The 15708-nt window shown below is 36.3% G+C and overlaps 1 protein-coding gene across 24 annotated transcripts in view; it reads left to right on the top strand.

Annotated features, from left to right (window-relative positions):
* The window catches only part of HDAC9 (histone deacetylase 9), a 931635-nt gene that overhangs the window by 528544 nt on the left and 387383 nt on the right, over positions 1-15708 (top strand). For 16 of the 24 annotated variants that reach the window (XR_005789365.1, XM_040472481.1, XM_040472487.1 and 13 more), the window contains 3 exons: positions 848-979; positions 4363-4478; positions 14918-15040. Coding sequence is in view for 23 of the 24 variants with exons in the window: in XM_040472481.1 (XP_040328415.1) it covers positions 848-979; positions 4363-4478; positions 14918-15040 (371 nt within the window). In the remaining variant the exon portion in view is untranslated. The remainder of the gene's footprint in view (positions 1-847; positions 980-4362; positions 4479-14917; positions 15041-15708) is intronic. The other 8 variants (XM_040472497.1, XM_040472496.1, XM_040472495.1 and 5 more) reach the window with 2 other exon arrangements.

Here is a 15708-nt window from a genome sequence, read left to right as displayed (position 1 = left end):
TTTTCGTTACCATCACTGACTTGTACTACATAGGGGCTCAATCCAGTGTTCCCATTCTTCTAGAGTATAATTACGTAGAAGCCTAATACATAATTACTAAATTAGAGAACATCACTACCTAGAATAGTTTAACCAAAGAAATACTAATGTATGTATACTAATGTATAATGTGCATTTGTACTTTGGAACATATAACCTAACTCGGAACTTTCAAATCTAAGGCTTGGCCACCCTTTCTTTCTATTTGAATGTATACTAAATGTGTAGAAAGTTTTATTCATAATGATTCTTCTTGGTTTGGTGTTAATATACCAAGTATATTTTCTCAGGGTATCAGGTTAGAAACTACCAACAAAGAAATATTCCAGGAATCAGAATTAGACATAAATTATATGCTACAGAGGTGTCTTCTTATTACCAGAAGTCAGGCCAGAGTCTCTAAAAATCACATCAGGGTACTGTTTTTGTGGTATTGCGTTTCACCCTTGGGAGAATTAAAAGAGCTGACAATGACGTATAATAAATCTTACTCTGACCCAAACATATTTAATGATTAAACCTCCCAGCAATCCCAATTCTGTCAGATAAAATAAGTAGAAAACTTTATATTTTTACTCTTTTTTCACTTCATATTTAGAGAAGTAGGAAAACATTTTGCACATTTCATAAAAATAATTACTATATTTGTCTGTTTCATTCATTTAGAGTTAATGCCTTATTTTACATGGTTGGAATTTTAATTTGAGATGAGAAGGAACCAAGAAAAGGGTGAGCCGTTTTTTATACACAGGAGCAGCTGGCTCTCTATTTTTTAATTTTTATCTATTTTCTTTGTCTCAATCCCCAGCCTCTGAGCCCAACTTGAAGGTGCGGTCCAGGTTAAAACAGAAAGTGGCAGAGAGGAGAAGCAGCCCCTTACTCAGGCGGAAGGATGGAAATGTTGTCACTTCATTCAAGAAGCGAATGTTTGAGGTGACAGGTAATTGAGGACTGGGCAGACATACACTAAAAAATGCTGGTAGGAGGAATGAAAATAAATAGTTTAGAATAAACATGGCTGTTGCATATTAAAGTTATTTTGAGGAGAAACATTTCTTGAAAGGCAATTATATGGAAAACTCACAAGTAGTTCAGTAAACCCTGCCATGCATTCACCAACTGTGTTAAATAGGAAATGAATGAAAAACAGAACTATGTGTCAATCTAGGCGTAACTAGGGAATGCCAAAGCTCACCTTAATCTTTTCAGAAACAGGCAGTCCGTTTTAGGAATGCCAACTAGAAGAATATAACTTTTAATGAAATTTGATCAGAAATGAGCAGAGGGAGGTCCAAGAAGAACACTTCCCCCATACTCAGACATGAATGTACAAAATGCATCTGGGAAAATTAAACTATGTGGAACAGCAAAACCTTGACTTTTCAACAAATTTACAGAACTCATAAATGACTTTATGTGTTTACTAGTGAACTGGGACTTATGGCAGGAGGGGGATATATTGCCTTTTAGGAAGGGAAAGAAACTGTCATTTTCACTAGTCTCAAATGGAAGAGTTCTTATTTTTTTAGCTGCCTGGTTAGTGGTGGGGTGAACAGGTTAGGAAATTCAACCTGATGTCTTACAAAGCTTTCTAGTCCCAGTTGTACCTGGTCTGAAATTAGAGAGGACCTAGGGATATGAGAACCAAAAAGGCTAGCCAAAGTAATAGTACGGACTACTGTTTACTGAGTACCTACTTGGAGCTATGCATTGTATCTGGTCATTTCCTTCAGTTGCATCAATAAAGAAGTGGTCATTTGCAACCATTTTTTTCCATGGTTGTACCAATCTAGTCAGTTGCTATTATTCCTCTAAGATCAGATCTTATCCTTAGCAGGTAAAGGATAAATAATTTAAAAATGACTTGTCTGTATCTCCTGTGGCCATCATAGTGTGCAGTTTGGGGAGACAATAGGGCAAAGGTGGTGGAGGTGAAAAATACAGAATAGTAATGTGACTTGGTAGTTTGGCAGGTTATTTAGGAAAAAAAAGATGCATCATCTCCCATGCAATCCTGATAGATTAATATGTGTATCCAAATAAAGTATTATTGGAAACTTTTTCCTTGACAGATAAGACCTGTTAAATAAATAAATAGTAAAGTTTATACTTATTTTTAATATCAAATATCATCACTAATTTGGACAATTCTAAATTCGGCGCTACAGACTTTCTTTTTCAGAATGCATATTTGTACTTACGTAAATAAAAATCTTAATTAAGTTTTTATAATAGAGGAACTTAGTGGGTTTGGGGTGTTGGGGAGTGAATCTGTTTTCATGAATGTAAAGAAGATGAAAATATCATTGTCTAAGTAGATATGAGTGATTTTTCTAATTGGAGAGAATATGCTACCTCATAACAGGAAAACCTGAAGAAACAAGAAATACATATACATTGCTTTGCTTTTTTTGTTTGTTTTCGCTTTAGAATCTGATTCTCTAAGGTAATATTTATATAACCCAAAGTTCTTTTCTATTTACGATCTTTTCTTGATTGTAACTTTCCCCCCACAGTAACTTGCCATATTGCAGCAGAGTTTTGCTCAATACCAATCTGGATAATGATTAATTCTAACTTAAAGGGGTTATGATGTGCTGGAGTTTTGCTCAAGTTTCTTTCATTCTTTTTTTTTTAAATACCATATTTCTCCCTCCCTAATTTTGTGAGATAATGACTGCCCCTTTCCTCTGAGGAAATAATGTGTTTTCAAAGAGAGACTTGTATGTTTTTTAGACACACATTTCTGCTCAGTGAGCTAGGACTTGTGGACACTTTGGCAGATTTTTTTTAAACTAGTATGTTGTACTTATTCTAAATGTCTTTGGGGGATCTGGACTACCAGACAGACAGCTTTAGTCACCTGTACTCCTCCCCCTTCTTCTGCCAGCTTTCATGTAACTGGGATGAGCTGTGTTTGGAACTTAATACTAATTACTTTTACTATCTAGGCAGAGACTTCATAGCATCATAGCAGTTAAATTGACGTTGCTGTTCTCACATCTGTACATCTGTCTTCCCCATGATACAGGTTCAAGTGCATGCTGTTTCCAAACCTATGCCCCCTTTCCTCCCAATAATTGACATGGGAATGACTTGCCATCTCCCTCTTTTTTAAATTCCAGAGTTTTCTGCCCCTTTTCCACCAAAGCCATGTTATTGTAAAATTCTAAGCCTTGGCACATCCCCATGCCTGCGATGCCTTCTCCTCCACTCCCTTCTTCTCCATTGCCTGCGTATCATGAACCACTTCTCTTCAAGCACCAGGTGCAATATCACTTATTTTCTGAGACTTTCTCAGTGATCCCAAAAAATCAGTTGCTGCCTCCCCTTCCAGAACTCATCCAGTACAATGTTGTAGAATCCTGTAGCGGCATTTGTTTGCTGCCTTGAGTTCTAGTGCTCATGGCAGTGATTTCTAAATAAGGAAATACTTCGGTCTGAATATCACACACAAGATATAAATAATATAGGTTTAAAATGACAAGGCAGATATAAGAAAATAACTTTTTGGTTTTTGTTTTTAAAGACAGGATATGAAAATGAGACATTAATGAGAAAACAGTAGTCACACAAGGAAGGACAAGAATTAGGAGTCTAGGGGAGACGAAGCTCCTTGAAGTATTTTTTTAATGTGTGTTTTTCTCATTAAAAGAACAGCAAAGGGGTGCCTGGGTGGCTCAGTCAGTTGAGCGACCGACTTCGGCTCAGGTCATGATCTCACAGTTCGTGAGTTTGAGCTCCGCGTCGGGCTCTGTGCTGACAGCTCAGAGCCTGCAACCTGCTTCAACTTCTGTGTCTCCCTCTCTCTCTGCCCCTCCCCTGCTCATACTCTGCCTCTCTCTGTCTCTCAAAAATAATTGTTAAAAAAAATTAAAAACAAAAAACAGCAAATAAGAAAGAATCAAAGATAAAGAGCAGATTAATCAAAATGTAAGCAAAATATATAGACAGAAAGGCAGTGAGAAAGATGTGTTTCAGAATTTATACCAAAGAACTTCTATATTTTTTTTTCATCAAAAACTTCTATAATGATCTCTAAGTGGATATCCTTACTTTTCTAGAAATTATTGAGTACTGGGTTGTATTTTTAACAGTGAAAACAAAGGGAGAAAAGTGGTATGAAAATTCAGAAATGTTTCAAAAGTTTCCACAGGTTTTTGTTTTTGTTTTTGTTTTTGTTTTTTAATGTACTGAAATGGTGCTTGTCATTCCCGTAGGGAAGGAAAAGAGTGTTCTGTGCTGTATGTTACTTAGAGTATAACTAAAGCTCATCTTTGTATGTTTGTCATGAATCTGTTTGTGCTTCACAATGTTTTTCAGAATCCTCAGTCAGTAGCAGCTCTCCAGGGTCTGGCCCCAGCTCACCAAACAATGGGCCAACCGGTAACGTTACTGAAAATGAGACTTCAGTTTTGCCACCTACTCCTCATGCTGAGGTAAGGCTCTTTATTATTTTGGTTCTTTTAAAAATTAGATCCTTGATGAGCCTTGTAAAACAAAGTGCAATTTCTGAACTGAACTTTAAAGCCACCTGTTCTTAGCTATTTTTCTGTAGGCTTATAATATATGGAATTGAATAAACTTGATCTTATTTACAAAGTTTGGATGACAGTCAGGGTTTGAAAATGTTGAAATGTAATCCTCAAAAAAACCTTTTAGTGATGCTGAGTATACACTGCCCAGCAGTTGTGCAGCTCAGTACTATTATGTTTGTTTTTATTCTGATGGGGGTAGACCCATAAATACGCAAAAACAACCTTAGAAAATCTCTCAGTAGAACAGCCTGTCAAAGTAGGTTTGTTCTCCCTGGTGAGTGATGAAAAAAAGAAGGAGTATTCCAGCTGAGGAACATAGGGCTCGACTGAGCAAACATTTACTGAGGACCTACTAAGTGCCAGCCATTTTTCCTGGGAATGGGAATATAAAGATGAATAAGATATGAACTCTGTTTTTGAAGAATGAAATATTAAAGGAAATTGATCTGAATTCATGCAGTCAACCCTAATAACATTTTTCAACACATAATTTATTGAAACCAATGATGTAAAAATAGAGGAAAATAAAATTGTGAGTCAACAAGAATTTTTCTATGTAGTTTTGGCATTAGGCTAAGCAAAGGCAACTGTCTATTAATAGCCATTCTTGTGAAATAGGCTGTTTTGAGGACACTATCAGTTTTTTTTAAGTTTATTTATTTATTTCAGAGGAAGAGAAATAGAGAGCACACACAAGCAGGGGAGGGGCAGAGAGAAAAGAGATGGAGAGAATCCCAAGCAGCCTCTGCACCATCAAAGCAAAACCCTACGTGGGGCTGGAACTCATTAACCTTAAGATGTGAGATCATGATCTGAGCTGAAATCAAGAGTCTGATGCTCAACCAACTAAGCCATCCAGGCACCCCCAAAAGACCCCATCAATTGACTGAAACTCTTGATTATTCTTTTCTGTTATTATAATTCCTCCTTACCATGAATTGCCCCATGCAGGGAAGGCTGTACAGTAACATCTCATATATAACTGTAACATGTTTCTTCCCTTGAATTTTATAAGAGTCATGGTAACTGAGGGCTGAAAGAGACTGATCAAATATCAGATTCTTGGATCATGTACATTTCCTGATGTGTGATTACCAAACTTCCACTAAAACACTTATAGGGAACTCTCTTTGCTATTTCCTGAGACAACCCAGTTGATTTTGGATAGTTAGCCTGACTGATAGAAATGTCTTCAGTACATTATGCCAATATCTGTGTCTTTGTAATTTCATACACACATAACACACACACACACACACACACACGCACGCACGCACGCACACGCACCCATATACGTATCACACATTATTTATAAATTGTAAAATCAGGCTACAATATAATTGAAGGCAGAAAACCAGAGGTTATGCCTAATAAGCAAAGGATTGAAACCAGTGAAGTCACTTTTGCTCTGAGGACATTTGTATACTTCAGTTTTGAGTTTTGGTTTTTAGGGCCTCACAAAACTCAAGAGAAAGAAGGCAAAGCTCCGTACTGACCAAGGAGGATAATCTAACATGAAATATTAAGCTGGAATTTCAAAAGTCCGTACCTATGCTGTGTTGGTGAGCTCCTCACCCCTGCCACCAGAAGTGTCTGGATACAGGGACAGAATTTCTCCCTGAGAAGTTTTCACCAGAAGCTAGTACTTGCATGGAGTTGTATCCCAAATTTATATAACCTCAAACTGTTAATTTGGTTTAAAGTGCCCCGGATTTGTTAGGGCCCCTACGTGTCTGGAAAAGCAAATATATATCTTCTCTAGAGGAATACACCTGCATTCTAGATTTCAAAAATTTCTCTCAGTTTTCCAAGGAAATTGGGCAGAAGAGATAGAATCTCTCTTATGATTACCTGGAAGCTATCTGAAGAATAACAATTCAGGCCTTGACATTATCTCCAGATTCTTCATCTATTCTTGTGTCTCACCATCCTGCTGTCCCTCTTTCTTTTTTTCATTTTCCTTTCTAAAATGTGATACCAGATAGAATAAGTTCTTCACATGTGTTTGTTATCATAGATATAAGTGGGATTCTTGAACTATTGGCTGAGGTATTGTATTTGTTTTAATGCATTTATATCTCAATATTGGTCAGTTTTCTGTGACCCTTTAATCACTTTCCGGGAAAAGAACAACTTGGTCACAGATATTTCTAAAAACCTTAGATTTCCATTTCCTTTAAATTTGAGGAATGTGATTCTCAGCACTAAAGGGTCTGGATTCTAAATCGGCTCTGGATGAATTTTGTGCCCTTCAAAAAAATAATGACACACTATACTACATTAAACAGCATGTATGATTCTTAGAAATTCATTGTTAGTGCTAAAAGGTGCAGAAGACCACTTACAGCATGAGAGTATTTTATTAGGTTCAGAAACAGCAGTACAATATCTTGATTGGGAAAGTATATGCAGCGAAAGTGTATTTTACACAGATTAATGGTGTGATAAACATACAATTTAGCATGATGGTTATTTCTCTGGAGGGGGGAAGGTGGGGAGTATGGGGAGAGACATGGTTTGTTACTAACTATATATATAATATATATATATATAATTATAATATATGTATAATGAGAGAATATATGTATATGCATCCATATATATATACATATATATATGGATATATATATAATGAAAGAATATATGTATCTTCCTCATTCCTCTAAGTATTTTGTGTGTGTGTGTGTGTGTGTGTATATATATATATATATATATATGTATATATATATATATATATACATACACACAGTACTTAGTACACCATAAAAGAACAACCAAAAAATATATAATTGTGAGATTGGAAGTAAATGGAAAATTTTGGTGAGATTTTCTCTTCAAACTTTTTATGACCTATTAAATTAAATTGAGTGTCCCAAATTATGCAACCCTATATTTAAATTTCAAAATAATATACATTGAAGAATGACAATTAAAGAAATTTGTTTATACTGTCTTAATCTCTTTTATATTCCTAAAGCCTTTATTGTCACAAATATCTGTTTAGAGTGCCCTCACTTTTCAGCTACTTATAGAACGTATTCTGTTACAAACTTTTCCTTCTACCCCCACCATTAAAAAAAAAAAAAAAAAAAAGAAAAAAAAAACAGAAGGAAATGTGATTTAATGGAGTTTGAAAGAGTAGAGGTTTTTCTTCAGGTCAGTGACAGGACATTCACCTCCAAAGCTGGAAAGACTAGTTCAAAAGCAAGCAGTGACTTACTTCATAATGAATTAATTGTGTGCCTGAACTATGATCCAAAAGGCCAGGTGGGCAGACCTTTATGCACTGATGGGTAGCCTCTCCGTGGCCCAAAACAAAAAATTCAACCCTGATGGCTAACATGTGGTTTTGTGCTGTGTTGTACTTACAGAGGTCTGTAATATAATTCATACTGGAGAGGTAAAGAGCAGAACTCAGATGGAAACTCACCACAAATTAATATCCTAGCTGTGTTACACATAATGCTTCCACCTACACTAGAAAAAGAGGAAAACAAATATTTTCAGCAATTCTTGATTAACAATCATTTTGGGTTTAGTATGATTTTTACAGAAATCTTCCAAGATTAACAATAGTGTGTAATTTCATATCAATAGAAATATTTTTAAGGTATGAAAAATACACATCAACTACACTTTGAAAAGCCAAGCCGATTGCTTGGTTCACCATTTGCAAAACAGGCTGATTTTACCATCTTTGGTTAAACAGCACAGGTGAGTTTTCATTTTAAAATAGTTCAACGGTGTACATTTGAATGAACCTTTATTCTGTGACCTGTAAGTATAAAAGCATGCCACCTAATTCTTTCACAGCCCGTGTAAATGAACGGGATCTACTCTACAGGATTTACTTAGGAAACAGGAAAGTAGCGCTGTATCTCGGGCTGATCTTGAGGCTTAGACAAAAGGAAAATTTTTCTCTTGTAAATTCACATGTCCTGCATAATTTAGATGGAGGTTAAGACAGAAGTAGGAGGAGAATTTACTCATAAGTCCCCGCTAAGGAAACAGCACAGCCAATTCGAAAGTATGGGTCTTCCATTCGACAGGCTCCACAGGAACCTGGCTCCAAAACCGACTACTTTGTCATCATTGGTTAAGTTGCTAAACTTGCCCTGACCTCAGATTCTTTATCTAGTAAAAGGTAGTGATGCCTACCCCAACAACTTTGTTGTGAGGGATCGGTGTCAGGAAGGTGGGTAGTGAATTGTGAAGTGTGAAACGAGTTCATTTTTTGTTGTTGTTATCAGTACTGACTCCTAGTAGGGAAAACTCATTAGCATGTTTGTCTTCAAGCCAGCAAATCACATGTGAGAGTGAGTCTCCATCTGCTCTGACCACTTCTGTTCCATTTCTTCTATTTCTTGCATATGCTCACTCCTGAACTCGGCTTGTTGGAGCTACTTGTTTTACTCATTTGTAAACTTGGTTGGGGAGCTGAAACCTCAGGAGTTTCTATTTCCAGCTGTAGTCAGAAATGTCTTTACCTATCTAGTTACTTTATTGTTAATACTGTGGGCCTGCGGGTTCAAATGTTTCCGTGAATATCAACACCATTATTTTAGAGTCCGTAGATTTATTTGATAGCTCTGTTAACAGTAGCCAAGCAGCTGGTTTATTTCTATTTGAACATTAGTGTCTGGCTCTGCTGTACTATTTTTTAAATAATTTTTTTCCAGCAGATTCAAACGATTTTTTAAAAAGGATTCTAATAATAAGGTTAAGTACTCTAAAATCATCTGAAATGTCACTTACTGTGTTTGCCCCAATCTCACATGACTCCTCTGCCTATTGTTTCATCATGTTGTTGTGACATTTGCTGTAAATGTTATGCTTCCTCCTGAGTGGGTGCAGAGGTATGGATTTCGATGGCAGAAGATAAAACACTTTCCCCCCATCTTCAGGGAAAAGAGGCTGATGTGACAAAAGAATCATTTAGTAGGGATAACGTGAGTCAATATTGTAAAGCAAGACCTTTAACGAGACCTTCAGCAGTGCCTTTTAAATGCAAAGGAAGCCCAGATGAATGATAATATTTTTTGTCTCCATATCATTTTATAGTAGTACGTTTTTGGATGTCCAGTAAACGTAAAAGCTTAGAGATTTAGATTTCTAAAAACTTTCTTCATCACATGGAGATTTTAATTTTCTATCTGCCATCTTAAAGGACAATAGAAAATAAATACTATTGAAAAAATCACTGTAAAAACTACAAGTATTAAATGATTAAGATATATATATTTGGTTTGGGGTTTTTTGTTGTTTTTTGTTTGTTTATTTGTTTGTTTTGAGACAGAGCGTGCGAGCAAGGGAAGGGGCAGAGAGAGAAAGGGAGAGAAAGGGAGAGAGAGAGAGAGAGAGAGAGAGAGAGAGAGAATCCTGAGCAGTCTCCACACTGTCACCATGGAGTCCGATGCGGGGCTCTAGCTTGCTAACCCTGAGATCATGACCTGAGCCGAAATCAAGAGTCGGGTGCTTAACTGACTGAGCCACCCAAGCGTCCCATCTTTTTTAATGTGGCTCTCTTTCAGATAGTCTAATTTGGGGATCTGGGACCTTTTAAAGCTAAAGCAGACTGAGGTTTACAAGCATGTCTTCCTGCATGCCATTCTACTACACATAGATATTACCAGATCATGTCAGTCAGAGGTACTTCTGTCTCATGCCAAAGGATCTGATGTCCAGGGAAAGGTGGTTAGCTGCCCAGTCATAAGCCAGTGAGTGATGGAGCTCAAATGTAAGACACTGGGGCCATACTTATTTTCACCAGTCCAGACTACTCCTCACCAAGACTCTGTAGAGACTTACATTCCCTATCTGATGCTCATGTATATTGTAGGTAATTTTGACCATGTAGTAAATTTAAAATTCTACATCCACTTTCTCTAGGAGCTTCTTAAGAAGTAGGTGATTATTTACATAACTAGTTTTCAATCAAAGATCATCTGTTGACTTCTTTGTCTTAAAAGTCAGAAAAGTATTGCTTTTCCTCCCTCCCTTCCTCCATCCCTCCCTACTTTCCCTTCCTTCTTCCTTCCTTCCTTCCTTCCTTCCTTCCTTCCTTCCTTCCTTCCTCTGTATCTCCTATCCCCACTTCCATTTCCCTTGCCCCCATAGGCAGTCATTCTCTCCTGTATTTTTTGTTTGCATGGGCTCTTACATCATTTGTATTTTCTGCTTTGTGCCCCAAAATTTTAGTGAGTGTAAATAGCATGGTGTTATCAACCTCATTCCATTTCTTATTTTTATCACTAAGTATATGTTCTTAGATCTAGTCATGTCATTACGGATGCATATACCTAATAGTTTGCTTTTAATCACTGTAACAATCCCTGGTGGGCAGTGCTCCATTTTATCTACCTGTTCTCCAGCGGGATGTCCCAATAGACTCCAGTTCTCACTCACCACCAAAAACTGCTTCAATAAACTTCATACTTCAGTGGACATCATCCTAAATGATGATAAGTGAGAGATTAATGAGAGAATTTCTTGAAGATATAATTCCCAGCAGAATAATTTTAGGGTCACAGCATATAGTGTAATTATTTTAGTTTATTTTTATGAATTACTCATTAGAATTGCTATACCAGTCTACAGTCCCACCAGCAATGTGTGATGGTTTTTACCTGTCTCAATTCCTATGACATTCTGAGATTTTGTATTTTTCTAATTTTTGCCCATGTTCCTTTTGTAAGAGATTTTGAGTCTTTTCATTGAAACTAACAGGTTTCTGATTTCAATGGCAAAATTAATAGCTCTGTTGAGAGACATATAATTTTTCAGTATATTTTATTCATCTGGATTGCAAAGATTATCCATAAGATAGGCTTCCAATTGCTATTATGGTGAGAAAAAAATTTTGAGGATCATTATTAAGATGTGAGTAGGCCTTCCCTGCCTCAACACCTTCCCTGACTCAGTCATATCCTTCTTCTCAACATCATGCTCTTTCCAGTCACATGCTCCTAGCTACCAATCAAAGCCTGGTATAAAACTGACACCCTGCTCTGTGCCATTGAAGTGATTTAACCCTACTCTAATTATCATAGTTTTCACAGGTCATTAGTTAGTTTTCTATTTTTCTGTGCACCTAAGTAGCATAGCACAGTGCCACACTATTAATCTAACTGAATTGTTATTTATTAATTGTTTTGTAAGTATTAAAAGGTGGTCACTTATACATTTAATATTTCCATTTTATCTTACTACAGGAATGCTTTCTAGTTCTGAATTTTTTTTTACATTAAAACCATCTTCCCCATGTTCTAAGATGGAAAATGGCATTTTAGCACAGCTCTGATTTAAGGGCTGGTCGGTTTCAAAATTGCTTCCTGGAAAAATCATGGCTCTGCCTGAAAATGCTTGTGATCTCACCACAATGCTAAGGTGGAGTAACCTTCCAGCCTTGTAAGAATACTGGTCAGGAACCTTCACTGTCTCAGTGAATTGGTACCTCTCACCACGTCTTTGGCTGGCTTTCAAGTGTGTCTGCCCTCTTTTAGCCGTGTAGATAGAATACAACTCTAGGTTCTTCCTAAGAATCACTAACCTGGAACAGATACACTGTGTTGATCAAAAAGCTGTATCGAGGAAAGTTGTATTTAAAGAAGATAATTTGAGGAAAACATTTTTTCAGGTCTGTGAAGTTATTTGTGATTCTAGCCATTCCATGTAAATTCTCTGCCTGATACCTTATCTTGTAATTGAAGGAAATGAACTAAGTAATGTCTAAATCCCTGCAGTTCTGTGATATACTATACCAAGTAGTCTCTGTGGGAAGAACCAGCTATATACCTAGTGAACATGGGGGACTCACGACTTTCTTTGTTTCCTCAGGAATGGTCTCCATGACTTGAGCACCCTCATGTCTGTAAAGTCACCAGGGCTTTCACTTTCTTCTCATGTCCAGGTCAGCTGGTTCCCAGTTGCACATATTTATTCTTTTCCATCAGCCTCAGGACCAGATTTTGCTTCCTCTTCTTTTCTAAAGTGTCCCCCATGTCCATACTTTTTTTTTTTTATGGTTCCCATATCCTTCAGAAATGGTGGCCCAGTGAGATATAGCTTCTATAGCAGTACCTGACAACAAATCATATAGCCTTGATCAGTTTAAAAGTTATGTTCCTGATCTCACTGGGGACCAGAATTGAGCAAATCACTCCGTTTCTTTATCCATAATTGAAGCATAATGATAGCTACAGAGTGCCTATGAAAAATAGGTTAATGTCCAGAAAAGTCCCTAGCCCAGAGGTTGGCACATGGTAGGTGTTGAAAAGCAGTACACTGTCATAAGAAATGGAGACACTCGATTTTGACATGAAACCTCAAGAGTTTAATCCCATAGTGAGAATTTTCTCAGTTGTCTTCACTTTAGTCAAAGCCCATGTGAGCAGCTGGTCCGCTGCTGCCATTATTACATCCAAGAAGAAGTATTTTTCTTACTTTAGCATAGGTTTGCTTCCTGGGATGAGGTGGAAAGATATCACAGAAGTTCATTCTGTGAAACAAAGATGAACTCGTTAGTGTAGCCTGTGGTATCTTTGGTGCCATTCCCACAGTGCATGTCAACTCTCAGTTGAACAGATACAATCTGGAATGCATATTGTACATGATTTAAAGTGCTTACTTTTCCACATTTATTTATCTTCTATGAAAACGTAAGTGAATGAAATATCATTTTATTATAAATTACTGCTTGCAACTAATAAGCCAGTTAAAATATTTTTTGCTTCCTCAGGCATTCGTTTTGTTCTTATTCAAGCATATATTCCAAACTAAAAATTAATATTAAAAGCATATTAATGTAAGCAAAATAAAAGCTTGCCTTTTTAATTAGAGCAAATATGCAACTGCTACTTAGAGCTCCTAATGCAAAATTGCAATCTCACACATTGTAATGATCATATCTTTTCCTGCAGTCTTCATGCTGTGGCATTTTAGACAACTTTAGTTCTGTAAAGGGTTGCATATAAAAGCAATGTATTGTTAAAACTTTCAATATACCTCTTGATTTTCATGCACAAATATCTGCCTTGTCCTTGTGAGAAAAAAATAAAATCTGAGTTAGCTTGGAATTCCCGGTTGCAATGAAGAAAAACTCTACATTTAACCTTCTGCTCTTATTATGTTAAGGCTACGACTCATCTCCAAACAAACCTATGACTGAGGTGATGTTTTGGAATAACATCCTGTGTTTTGGTGGCGCATCACTCTTCAGTGACATTCTGAGGTTGCATTGTATTAGCACATGATATTTTCCCCAGTTAATTGATATCCCAGGTTTGTCCAGGGGAAAATCTACAGCTCCCCCAAACATGCTTGACAAGTTATTATATTTACTTTAGTCAAAGCCCGTGTGTGCAATATCCCTCTTGGAGGTGGTCTATTATTGGAGTCCCATATGCTTTTTGTTTGGGAAGAAAGCAGTCACTGTGTCATACTGTTACATGGAGTATTCTTTTTCAGGGATGTTGTTCCCTTGGGGACCATATCAGGCCAGAGTTCCTTAGTCTAATAAGACCTTTGTAACTCTTATTGTATAAGAGTTCTGGGAGGGAAGCAAGAGTTAAACAGAAAATGTAATTCAAGCAACCATATTGGGCCACATGTGGGAAAACATGACTCTTAGTATTGGATTAAAAAAAGGTATTTGTTGTAAAAAGGACTGTGATGCGAAAACATTCAAGGTATTTTCAGTGTAAATGAAGCCTTTTGTGGCACAGGGAACTCGTAATATTTTAACATTTACCTTAGCTACTGAATATGAATAATCTAAACATATACCACACAGACTTGTCTATTCATAAATTTTATACTTAAGAAAGATATTATTAATTATAGAAGTCCTGTATGGTGATATCTAATCTAAGATTTTCTTGTGTGAGTTTTCCCATCAGTAAAATGATGTTTAATCCATATAAAGATAATGATTATAGCAACATTATATACATATCATTACTCAGTAATACAAAAAATACACTCATAAGAATTACTCAATTTAATTGTTATACTTCGCCAATTGAGGACAGACATGCTGATTATGGTCCATAAAGGTAGAATTTTGAAAGTGAATTTTGCACAATGAACACAGAAGCTCTTCAGATTTTGTGGTGATTTCTAATGAAGAGAATTTTAATTTGCACATAGAACTTTTGATACAGAAATCAAAATAAACATTTAATATACTTGACTATTTTGATTAATCATGATAATATAAAATATATTTTCCAAAATGTGAACATTTTACAGTAAAATTTATGACATAATAATGTTTTGAGACTCCTTTTTCTTTTTCTTTTTCTTTTTCTTTTTTTTTTTTTTTTTTTTGTTGTTGTTAACAGCATATGGTTTCACAGCAACGCATTCTAATTCACGAAGATTCCATGAACCTGCTAAGTCTTTATACCTCTCCCTCTTTGCCCAACATTACCTTGGGACTTCCAGCAGTACCAGCCCAGCTCAATGTAAGTCATTACACAGCAGCCCAAGTGATATTTTCATAGGGGAGCTCTCTTTCATTTCTTGTATATTTACACTTCAGGGAAACTTGGTAGAGTTCATTTCTCAGAGAATTCATCCACTTCACTCTGAGTTGTGCAGAGACATTCAGTTTCATTTCAAATTAAAGAATTATACTGGTTCACATAATAATATTTATAAAAATAATAACTAACATTTGTATAATGCTTTATAGCTTTTAAAAAAGAAAGTACTCTCCAGACATATTATTTTAGTAGCTCCACACAGCCATTCCATGAAACAGAGATTACAGGCCACAGTTTTACAGAAGAAGAAGCTGAGATTTGGAATATTTAAAATCCCAAGATCACAGAGCCATTAAGTAACATACGTAGGACTCAACCCAGGCCTGTGTTGAGAGCTGTAGCTTCTAAGGCAGGCAGCATAGGTTTATAGAATTTATTTTGTGAATGACTTTATTTTCAGAATTTAAGTTACTGACTCTGTCATACTAAGGGACATATCTGGAAAACCTCTCTGTGAGCAATATTAAATTCTTCCCAGGAGATTCAGAGTGAATCAGTTACTTTAAAAGTCCTGACATCTGAAATAGGATCTTTGGGAGGTACTGTCCTACTAGCAGAACATAGCAATAATTATTTTATACGTATTC

The sequence above is a fragment of the Herpailurus yagouaroundi genome, unplaced genomic scaffold (assembly GCF_014898765.1).
Source record: "Herpailurus yagouaroundi ecotype Mexico unplaced genomic scaffold, PumYag 100, whole genome shotgun sequence".
Classification (NCBI taxonomy): domain Eukaryota; kingdom Metazoa; phylum Chordata; class Mammalia; order Carnivora; family Felidae; genus Herpailurus; species Herpailurus yagouaroundi.
Note: the sequence above shows the minus strand (reverse complement) of the source record. Positions and strands in the feature narration are given on the sequence as shown.